We start from the raw sequence: 12,750 nt of genomic DNA on the forward strand, positions 1-12,750 counted from the left end.
TTAGGTCTACTTTATATGAATGGAAAGGTAAAACATAGACCTACAACTTTCATGTGAAGGTCTGGTTCTAAAAAGATCGTTTTCAAGTCCAAATTGTAACAACAACTAAGAAGTCTGAATCTATCATGTAGCTCAGACACTGTTCAATGTTCAGCCCATATCTTGAGTCCTAAAAGTCCAAATAATCTCAATTTTTTTTTGTCTGGAAAGCTAAGATAATTTTCTAGAACTTCCATGGTACAAGTGGTTTTAATTTTGACGTTATCAATTATGTGTTATTCAAACAAGAGATGATAAAAATTGTCACCAAGTCAAGAGTTGACCACTTACTCATCAATTAGTTATCAAATCAATAGTTTTTAATTTTGACCTATAAAAGAAGGCATTTGCCATACATTTAGGCATCTTAGTTTCCAAATCAAGATCATGATATTGCTTTCTCTCTTTGTATTGCTTAAGTTTTGCTTTCATTAATATTAAGTTTATGTCTTTCATTTTCTTTCTTTTACTTAGTTAACTTTTATCTTATTTATATTCTTATTTTGTTTATTTATGTTTCTTTCTTTCATTATATTATGTTAAGATAAAAAGGTTACACTAATGGTGTAAGAATAAGTATAATATAAACTTAACATGGACCTTAATGTTTGATACTAATATGTTTTGTATTTGTTTTTTTGTTCACTCTTTAATACTTTACTTGTTAAATGACTAATCTAGATTTATGTTGTATAACTCTTGGTACAATAAATACTTGGCACTTTCATAGCTCAACCATATGGTATAACCTACACTTGTGCTATGAAAGGAACTTGATTTGTTGTTAACATAAGTTATAATTATAAATGCCTGACAAGATTTACAAGTATTAGCATTAATCGAATAAGATAACTAATACAATCATGTTAACAATTTATAATTTGATTGAAACCTCCTTTGTGTGTGGTTTTCAATTAAATAATAAAAGTTTATACTATACTTGTTTGACATACTATTAGTGGATCTTCTAACCTTGATATTTGTTATTATCATTGTTTAATCCTTACGTTAATCTTTTATTTCAAAATTCTCATCAACTTCTTCTTCTACTATTACTATTACTATTACTACTACTACTAGTATTATTATTATTATTATTACTACTACTACTATTATTGTTGTTGTGTTGTTATTATTTATAATTATACAATTAACCTCTTTATGGTTCGACCCCGGTCTTGCCGGATTATTTATTACTTCAACACTCCTGCACTTGGAAGAAGACATTAATCTTTTAGTCGTGTTACACAACATCTAGTAAGTGCATGTTTTTGTATTTGGGATTTTAACATAACACATAGCAAACTTTTGAAAACAAAAGGGCACATGGCAAGTGACTATATGCCTGTTTGAGAGTATGGTTGTGGTTGCTTTTGAAAGTGTTTTTCATGCTGAAATGCATCAAAATGATGTGTTTTGATTTTTCAAAAATTATTTTTGAGATGAGAGCATTAAAATGATCCAAAATATATTAAAAATATTTTTTTTTGTAGAAACGTGGTGCAATCGTTCTCTACATGCCATAGAGCATCAACCATAGATTTATTTGTTCTTTTTTTCCTACAGCTATAGTCTAATAATACCATAAGATTAAAGCAGCAAATGTAATCAGAAAACAGATTCATTCTTTCCACACTGTCCATAGCATCTCACAAGGAACAGTAGCCTGTACAAAGCCTTTTTTTGAAGCTGTTTCAAGTCCAAATAGTTTTAACTCAGTATGTGATGCGATAGCAGGATGAATTATGATTCTGTTTCTTTACATTGATAGTTAAAGAGAATTATCAGATTATGAGGTGAAGATTATCAGGCTTGAGACCTACAAATCAAATTATGCCTGAAATTATTGACTTGAGGTTCCACAAAACACACCTCCAGTGTCTGGTAATGTCTCAAAATAGTGGAATTACTAGTGACTACATACACCTTCCATCCCAATCTCTACCTGATTTTCAGATGTCCCAAATGTTGGTTCCCTTTGTATTCTAAAATACATCCTGGTAACTTTACAATAATGCCCTCAATATGAGTGCATAAAACATTACTCTCAATAAAAGTAGAGAAAAAAAGACTACATGGTCGATATTGGAAATATATGGCCGCTTACAAATTATGCCACAAATGTGAATTGAGTTGCCAAAAGGACAGGAAACTAAGATAATGAATTTGATGATAAGATAAAGAATTTGATGATATGCTGGGTTTCAAAGGAAAATTGCCTTCCAAGTCAGTTAGTTCAATCATGTAGAATAACATGCATATCTGTTTTGTTTGTAAGATCAATTAAAGTGTTCTTGTGTTGAGAAAAAATTAAGCTCTGACCATAAATAGCAAAATCTAAGTATCAATCCAGTATAGAACAGAAACAGGAGACAGTATTTCCACTAAAAGAATCATTGACTAACAGCTGCATATGATGATAAATTAGCATTCACATACCTCCAAAACTTGCTAAAGTGAGAACAATTCTCTATTGTAGTTCGTAATTCTTGTTTTTTAGAGCCATGTGCTGATAACAACATGGCCACAATCTTAACTACTCTGGAACCTGATTCTGTTGCCAGTTTCCTAAACAAGTGTACAATTTCTAATTTACAACTGAGCCAGTTCACCAGGGTTATCCATCGATTGCTTTAGAATTGTCTCAGCTCTCCTTTTCTGATCATCATTCTCACTATCTTTCCCAGACCACATGTTGATCTTCTTGATAACCCTGTTCTGAAGGCTCAAATCTGGAGCTCCATCCAGGGAATTCCTTCCAATCCCAATCTTAAATTGCACAGCAGGTCTTTGATTGAAAAACACCTTCTTCTGTCCCTCCTCAGAATCACATAACCTACTCTTCATAGCTTCAATGGCAGGAGCAAATGTCGCCATCACTGACATATTGTTATCCATGGTACGGGTTTGCTCAACGGGATATCTCACAGCTGCTTCATCTGAAAGCTTAGCTGGAGGAACAACATGGGACACTTCCTTCACTCCGAATTGCAGAGGAGCAGCAAGAAACGGGTTACTCACAGTCCTTTGTGTTGCCTTAGCACTGTCACCAAATGCAACAGAGGAAGGTCCTTCGGAACCATTGCAATTAAACTGCTGTGGCAAATTCATGTAAGACACATCCATCTTCTGGCGCTGCCTTAAAGACTCAATACTATCTGCATTTAAATCAGCACGCCCTTCATTCCCTTCCAGCAGCTGAGCATAAGTCTGAGGATCAGGAAATGCAGGTAACCAAGCTGGAATGTGCTCCTCAGGAGGCTCCTCACCAATCTGGGAAAAACTTGGCGCAGGCTTCCTTTCTCTAGCAACTGGGAAAGGAGGAATAGAATAAGCAAATGGGATATCATCTGCATCACCAATATACTGAGCAATCTCCCTAACAATACCCGAACTTGCAAGACAATGGTCAACATCTGAAGCACCAGCAAACCCCTGTGGCAAACCCAACTCTTCCAATCCTTGTATAACATCAAAAACATTGCTCTCCGTCCTACCAGCTAAATTAGCACACAACTGAGCAGCCTTTCCTATATTCCGTATATACCAAGTAGTAACATCAGTAAACGTCTCAAGAGCAGAGTGCTGAAAGGACTGAAAACCCATACTCTCACACATTTGCGCTACAGCAATCTTCCCAATCGCTCGAGCAAATTCATCTCCACTTGCACGGGATTTTCTCTTACCATTATGCCCTACTTTTTCATGCAATCTTCCACTCTCCCCACCTCCATGGCTCATATTCAATACCTCATATCACTTAACATTACATATTAGCATTCAATAGCACCATTCACTCACCCATATATCATCCATCTCACTTCTTATTCCTCCTTTGGTCGCTGAAAAATAAATAAATAAATCACCTGAATTTCTCCAATTTGAAAAAAAAACATGCAAAATTAAAATAAGGAACTAATTACGTAAATAAAGAAGTAAATTTCAATCTTCTGTCATTTTCTTAGCAACAAACCAGAAAGAGATTGAAGCAAACCATAGAGAGAGAGATCTAAAGGAGATTATAGCAAATAAGAAGAAGCAGACGTATAAGAAATGATAAGTGAATGCTTACCGTTGAATTCTAGGGTTCGGAGCGAAACATACTAAAAGCATCGAAGAAGAAACGGAGTTAAATGAGACGACAAGCACAGAAATCGATCGATCACAAGTAGAAACCCTAGGCAGCGAGGAAGGATTGATCGGTATTGGATTAGAAGTTGGATTTAGGTTTTTGAATTTGGGAATCTGAAAACCCTTGTAAACCCTCTTTGAAGAGAGAATTTTTAGCTTCAAGTGTAGAGTAGTGGAGCACTGTAGTGCTGTGTTGTTTTGTTTTTTTAATATAAAAGTAAAAGGATGATTTTGTTTTATTTATTTTAATAACTAAAAAATAAAAAGAGAGAGCCAATTTCTTCTTGACAGGTGACAGCTATCCCCCCATCTTTGGACACCCTGTTATTAACTGGGCATAATTACATTGTTGGTATACCAACTTTTCAATATTTCTCAATCGAGTACATGGATTTTGTTTTTGTTCTAATCTATTAATTATTTCAAAACCTTCAATCACGTATTTTTGTCCACGATGACGTGTCGTTTTACCTATACTAAATGAAAATTACACTGTTATTACAGTAAGGTAATGTTTGGTATAATAGATAATATTTTAAAAAAATAATTAAATATTATTTTTTCATTTTAATTTATATTAAATATTAAAATTAATAATATTATAATAACTTTATATATAAAACTTATACTGACCTAACAGATTGACATCTTAACCAATTCAAGTTTAAAAAAATTAAAGAAGGGATTGATCATATCTGACATGGTAAAAAATATAGGTTAACCTATGACACTAGCAACTCAAGATATAATAAGGGTCAAAAGTTTGTTGTTTTTTTTTTTTGAATTTTTTGGTAAATTAGAGGTTTTTTAATTCTTAAAAAAAAAAATCAAATCAAGCTGACCCTCTTAGCTCGTGACTTAGCCTTTGTCTCAACCCTATCATTGAGTCGAGTTTAAAAATATAAAAGTAATCATTTTTATTTTTATTTTATTTCAAATCAACTTAGTTTGACTCTCTCTACCCGTGACCTTAGCTTGTCCTATAACTATTTTTATTGTTTATGTTACCTGAATCAACATGTAACCTAGGCCTTTTCTCAAGTTAACACGTGGATCATGTTTTAAAGCAATGATAATAATTACATATATTTTTTCATTAACTTGACCTAACCCAAGTTAATCCTTCTGACTAGTAACCCAAGGGTTTTCTAGGGTTAAATTCAATTTAAATTTTAAAATTATGATAATAATTTTTTTTATCATTACATTGACCTGGGAGGTCAATAGTCAACTCGACCTATGATCCAGACCTTATCCCCAGTCAGCTTTTAAGGCAGGTCATCACTCCTTAATCAAAATGATTGGTCTATAACAAGCACTTTAATTTATAAAAAATAAAATAAAGAATGGATTAATCAAGTTTGACCTAGAAAAAACCTAAGTTTACCCGTAATCTAGGCAAATTTATCAAAAACCCTTTGATTTTTTTTAGAATTTTTTTTTCTTGTTTTGATATTTTTTTAAAAAATTTGATTTTATATAAAGGAAAATATATAGTCATTTAATTAATAAATAATAATAGTTGTACTAAGAATTAGACAAGTTTATTCTATCTTTTTTAATGAAACAAATTTTTTTGTATTAAAATAGGTTTATACAGGATAAAAATTTATTTTTGTACAAGATAGATCAAACAACTTCATAAAATAATATTAATGTTCTCACAATCTATATACAACATACCAAACCAAACGGCTTTCATTTTTTCTCATTCAATTATCATAGATTTTATTATTATTTTCATTTTGATAAATCTACTTGTCTCAATAATTATTCCTTAAAAACTCAATGCTTTTTAAAAAATTTGCAATCACATGATATCAATATATTTGTATGAAATTGTAATCACTGTAATCGTAATATTACTGTATCTATTAATACGTTATCATAAAAATAATTCTTAATCTCTGATGACTTCCCATCAAAAGGAGAAATTAAAAGAAAAAAAATCAAGCACTTGAAAACTAATTCGGAGACATAATTTATCATAAACAAAAATTCATAAAAGAAGAAAAAGTAATCCTTCCGAAAGAGGGTTTTTCTAAGGATTTATTCTAATTTAAATACTAATATTTATTCAAATGAAATATTTTTTTAGAGGGAAATTCTTAAAAAACGCCAAAATGGAGAATTGTCAAATTCCTTAATTAGAAAGTACTTAATTAGTATGATACAAATTAAAAACTGATAAATCATAATTAAAAAAGAAGATAAATTAAAATTCATGTACTCAATTGCGAAAATGTAAAGTTAAGGAGAAATAACACATCATAATATTATAAAACAAAGCAATTGACATTAAACAAAAAATAAAATAAAATAAAGTTCTTATACTTGATTAACTAAAAAAGTGTAAAGTTGGTATACCGAAGTGTAATTATACCTAGTACCTTCTATTTCATAAAGTTGTATATAATTTATTCCTTATACCTTGATAAGCCAATCAATTAATTTCCACAGAGTTGAGATTAACGCCCCCCTAAAGCTAAATAATAGCCTCAAATGGGACTATCTTCTTCGGAGGCTCAACTTCGCTGGCTGCTTTCTGATTACCGTCACAGGTTGATTCTTTTAAGAAGTGTAAGAACATAATTTCCTATAAATATATTATTAGGATGCGTGGATGACAATTTCTGTCTATGAAAACTGATTTAATAATATCATTATCTTTGATACCTAGAAGAAGAAGAAGAAGAAGAAGAAGAAGAAGAGACTGCTGTGAGCATTCTTGAAACTTAAGAGAGTTTATTCAATGATATAAACAAAACTTGATTTAATCTTAATTTTTCTCTTCGAGATGATAGCTGAAGTTATTATGAGTTGATAGAAAGTATTCTCAAGATTGGAAGTGGAAAAACACTCTTCACGTTCTTGCTTTCATGGAGGATATGGTAAAAAAAAAGAAAAAAAAAGAAATAACTTCGTTGTGTGACAGCAGATCATGAACAGTGATCTATAATTTAGCTTTAAGAGTTAATTTTGACTGAATTTCCATGTCTTCATCTCCGATTATTACAGAACTAAGGTTGGAGTCTTCATGTCCGAATTTATTCAGCTTTATTTTGCATGGTTGGTGTTCGCATTTTGCAGTGCTAAGGGGAGAGAAATTAGAGGGTGGATCTCTGCTCGCCGGTTGTGTTTGAGTGGGCTAGACTGCCCGTGAAAGCTTGGATTTGGTTCTTGGGCCCCACTTCTCCTGACAAACTCCCAAATTTCGTTGTCACAGCAATTAATTTTCTGTCATGGTAAGGGTTGGAGGCCAGCAGTTGAGAGGGAACAGGAGTTCCTCAGGAAGAAAACAGTCAAATCTCTTCTTCTTCTTTTTTAAATATTTTTAAAAGAATTTATTTTTTTTATTTTTTGTTATCTAAATTATTATTTTTTGTTTTTTTAAATTATTTTGATGCATTGATATCAAAAATAATTTTTTAAAAAAATAATTTTTTTTTAATTTATTTTCTAGTGAAATTTTTTAAAAAATAATCATTACAATACTTTCAAATACCCCTTTAATATCATAAATAGCTAATATTGTATTGGTGGCTTATACTATGAAACTGGCCAGACCATATTTTTTTTAGCATAAAAAAGATTTTGAGATAACACTAATATTTTAAAAAAAATTAAAAAAAAATCAGAAACTCAGGTTATTAACTCAACTTGATTCTTTAATGATATCATTAACAAAAAGCTACAAGCGAACTCAAAAATTATACAATAATCAATTTCATGTAAAGATATCCTTTTAATATCTTTAAAATGTGTCATATTATTTGATTTGATAACAAATTAAAAATTAAATATAGATATGATAATATCATAGAAAATAAAATAAAAAATTCAAAGCTCAATTTCCAATAAATCAAAACTGAGGGACAAAATTAAAAAAATATTATATTAAAAAAGAACAAAAAAATCCACTAGAGTCCACCCAAGTTAACCTTTCAAATATACAACTTAGTCATGAGATTGAAATAACCTCATAATAAAAAAATTAAATAAAATAATGAAGCTCAAATTTCAAATAACTTAATATTGAAGAGCAAAATTTTTTTTTAAAAAAATAAATCTACAAAAGAGAAACGAAAAAAAAATACTCGAGTCAACTAGGATTAACATGCTAAGCCCATGACCTTGGACATGAGATTAAAATAACCTCATATAAAAAAAACAAAAAAAAAAACATGAAACTCAATCTCCAACCATCGAGTGTTGAAGAATAAAATTAAAAAAACCTTAAAACAGACCAAAATCAACCTGAGCTAATCTTTGAAACTTATGACCCAATTAAGTTACGAGGCTAGGGCTAACCTCACAAAAAATGAACCCAAAAAAATTCAATAAAAAATAATTTTAAAAATAACATGACGCTTTTAATTTTGGCAAACCAGTTGATTCTTAAGGAGATGAGATAGAAAAGAGAGGAGAAGAAAAAAAAAAAAGCAGTTAGAACCTAACTGCTACATGTCCATTGACACGTTTCTAATCAACATCGCTGCTGAAGCAACAAAAATAGTAAATTTAATTTTTTTTTAAGATTCCCAAGAATTTTATTAGACAATCTAGGGTTATTTAGGATTTTATTGAAGATTATCTAAAGATTATGTTTTATTTATGAGGTTGAATTAATTTTCTTAAGACTAGATTGTTGCAAACCAAAAACCATCCAAGTATACAACCTTTGATAGTAATCTGCTTGAATCACGAGTGAAAAATCTCCTAAAACCTTTTAAGAGAGAATAATTGTTATACCTTAGTGATAGCTCTAATTTTTCTTTATTCTGTCTATTAATACAGGTAGACTGTATATAATATGTTTTGTATCATAATTTATAAAAAATATAAGACATAACATTCTATTTGTAAGAAAAACTTAATAATTCTATAAATGACAAAATATTACTTTGTTTTCTAAATAATATCACACATATTATTTCAATATAATTTTTAAAAAATCCTCAATAAAATTTTTGCTTGATTTTTATATATTTAGAATTGTAATTCCTTGTATTAAATATATTTAGTCCTTAGTATCACACATGCATGATTGATTATGTTAATTTAGATGAAAAAAGAATTTATAAAAAATATAAAAGAAACTCAATATTTTATAACAACTAGATTAACTAAAAATATATTAAGAACTCACCCTGTTATATAATATGAGATTGAGTCATTTCTTTGGTTGGTTCGCTAACTTGTGGCCATGCTTTTCCCTTTCCCTTGAGTTTGCATATTTCGTCTTTCAGGGTTAATTGTTCTTTGTTTTTTTCTTTTTTATTTTAAATTGCAAATTTCATTGTTCTATTTCAGAGTTTTTTAATTTGAGACTTTCTATATATATATATATATATATATAAAATTGTGATGATTCGATGTACAAATGATCAACACACAACACTCATTTAAAAGAATAAGAATAAATCATTTTTATTTATTTACAGGAGACGGGGTGATCTTGTTAACAGATCATAGCCAGCGAGCAGATTAGCGGTGTGGCTGACGACAAAAGAGATAGAATACAGGCCAGCAAAAAGAAAAGTAAATACGAAGACGAATAATTAAGAACATAAACAAGAATATTCATACTTAGTATTTCAGCAAAACCGTCAACAGAAAATCTTCTTCAGACACTAATTTACTGGGAGCATGGCCGATAATACATACGACTACTGTTCACATTACTGATAAACCAGAAACTAATGAGGATTTAATCATAATTTCTTTGTCGTGAAGATAACACTTGGATCTAAATCCGATGCGTTCTAATTCCCACTAATCTGTTTTAGAGTGGCAAGGAACATGCTTAGCAGAGACCTGGTGCTGTCAAGATAAATACCTAACTCATAGCTAGGGCAAGAGGTAACTAAGCAATGGAATTCAAGAACTCCAGATACAGGACAGGTATATATCACCCCATAATACCGTATATAATACTCGATCTTCCCATGCTTAAGAGGGTAAAATGAAAAAAGAGAGAAAAGTAGCAATCCAGAAACCTTTTCCTTTAGAGGCAGAAAGAAATTAAGCTATAGAGTTCCAAAAATCATTCTACAGCATTGGTTTCTGCACCTCTTTGGTTATAATCAGCATCTGAATGATCACCAAATAAATTAATAGCCCGTGATGATTACTTGTCTCCACAAAATCTTCATTGAAATCGCAATATTCTTTCCATGGTACGCACGTGAAATTAAGCTCTTGTTTGTCATGGATTCTTCTCAAATAACATAATTTCACCATAGACTACAATGATTTAATTTCGATTTTTAACATGAGAGATCCCTTAGTCTTTTTTTCTTCATTTCTTCTTTTCCCTTCTTCCCAGAATCTCATTATTAAATTCTAGCCATGCGCAATTTACAGTACGAAAGTAAAATTCTTGTCTGCATTCCATAAGTAAATGACCAAAAACAAATTAAAATTGTCTTAACTACCGAATTATAACAGAATATGAACACTATATTATATATATTCATTCATTATAACAGAATACACCAATTAATTACTCTCTAGATAAGAAAACATTCATTAATCTTAATTTGCCGGCTGCAACAGAAAGCTATTTTCGGCATAGGGTCAACCACAGCTAGATTTTATCTGCTTAATTAGAAACAATATGGTGTTTTTGGGAGACGTTGATAACTAACTATATATTATACTACCCTTTCCTATAGAGTTAGATTGGCTATATAATGCCTTTTCTCTAAAATCTCTTCTCCGTCATCACATAGGAAAAAAACTGGTGTGTATAGATATAAAACTGTAGCTAGATTTTGTTTGGGATTGTGGTGTGAGTTCTTGCATGCCCCGATTCTCATCTACATACAGTTTCTCAAGCTCCCTTGAAGATGCCCTAATCCTAGGAGAGCTGGCTGAGAGTAATACCTTAGCAAAGACAAGACCTAATATAATGATGATTTCTTTAAGGAGAAAATATGATGGGGCCTCCCCATATATCTATAAAAAATAATTTGGAATGTGGGCCCCTGCCTAATCACACATAAACGGTAATACTATAATCTTTTTATTCTACTCCTTTTTGGATTTTTCTTTTTGAAAAACAACACAATTTGGTAGAAGTTTCGATAAAATAACACATGATAAAAGTATTTAAAAAAAATAAAATTTCAATACAACAATGATTTGGAATATTGGTTTTGTAATTAGAAATAATAGTTGTTTGCTTAAGAAATCAAAAGTGAAATTAATTAACATACATAAAACTCAACATAAAATTATATGAAAATTCAATGGTCATGATAAGATATTTAAGATCCAGTAGTCAAGAAATAAGAGGAAAAATAAGCTGATATGGTGAGAAATGAGGAAAGAAAAAAAAGAAAGAGTCATTGAAAACACATTAATACTTTATTTTTAACACTCCTAATATTATTAGAAATATCTTGATAAAAAAATTCTAACTGCACCATAGAAAACTACCAAATAAACTACCAAATAAAATTGTAATTGGTTAATAATTTAATTTCAAGTTAAGATATTTTAAGATTTATTTAATTCCAAACAAAACCACCAACCAATTATAATTTTATTGGATAATTTTTTATAGTGTAGTTAGAATTGTCTTATTGAAATTTTTTTAATAATATTGAATATATAAAAAATAAGGTTCCAATGTGTCCTTGATAACTCATTCTTTCTTTCCTTTTTTTTTCTTCTCTCATTTCTCTGTGATATCATATTAAATTATCCATCTTTTTATTTCTTGAACATTAAATCTTAAATTTTATATTTTGACTATTGAATTTTTATAAATTTTTATATTGATTTTTGTTCATGTTAATTAATTTCATTTTTTATTTCTTGAGAACTTCTATTTCTAATAAGAATTTTTACAAAATCATTAATTAAAATCATGGGTACATTTAAGCTGTATTATTTTTCAAATATTTTTATAACCAAGTACTATTTTTTAAAAAACTTTTACCTGGCCATGTTAAAATGGTAAAATACCCCTCTTAGTCTCTCCCTCAATTTGTTTTCCTTTTTGAGGACCACGAACAGATCTTTTCAGTTCATTGGATATACGCAACTTTCACGAGCTCCTTTGATCATCTAAAGCTGCTACTCCTTCCATTATCTTGTTGGATCCTGTGCAAAGCTGACACTTATACTAGCACAATCATGTCTCATTCACTCACACAAGCAAGAAATTAATTTTTCCTTTTCGTTCTTAATTTGAAATTACACAAGCTTAATTCAAAACCTATTTTTGGTTTGACTCTTTACTAGTTTTTCCAGTGTTCATATCAGACTTCTATAAATAGCCTATCATTCTCTATTGATCTTTGTTTTCTCCAAGGTTTAATTTTCTTGCTTCAAAATTATGCTCATGGACTCTGAGTTAACAAGTACATATATGCATTTGTTGAGAAATCCGGTGTCAAAACTGCCTTAACTTCATGAAATTGCAAACTCGAAGGTATTGAAGACTCCAAATCTTGTTGAAGCAAATAATGTTCATGGCTTTGGCATACAAAAAGTTGAATGTCATATAAAGCATATAAGCTTAAGGTGCAAATAACCATCCTCTACTGCCTCTTTGCACTTCATACTAGA

The 12,750-nt window shown here is 30.2% G+C and overlaps 1 protein-coding gene across 3 annotated transcripts in view; it reads right to left on the bottom strand.

Moving 5' to 3' along the window:
• LOC105114512 (transcription initiation factor TFIID subunit 8-like) overlaps positions 1-4,363 on the bottom strand; it is an 18,425-nt gene extending 14,062 nt beyond the window's left edge. For 2 of the 3 annotated variants that reach the window (XR_840150.1, XR_840151.1), the window contains exons 1-2: positions 4,112-4,363; positions 2,479-3,881 (exon numbers count right to left, since the gene is read on the bottom strand). Coding sequence is in view for 1 of the 3 variants with exons in the window: in XM_011011072.1 (XP_011009374.1) it covers positions 2,632-3,780 (1,149 nt within the window). In the remaining 2 variants the exon portion in view is untranslated. Of the gene's footprint in view, positions 1-2,338; positions 3,882-4,111 lie in introns of those variants that run through there. The other variant, XM_011011072.1, reaches the window with a different exon arrangement.
• Positions 4,364-12,750: the final 8,387 nt, after the last annotated feature.

Source organism: Populus euphratica, unplaced genomic scaffold (genome assembly GCF_000495115.2).
Source record: "Populus euphratica unplaced genomic scaffold, PopEup_1.0 scaffold536.1, whole genome shotgun sequence".
NCBI lineage: Eukaryota > Viridiplantae > Streptophyta > Magnoliopsida > Malpighiales > Salicaceae > Populus > Populus euphratica.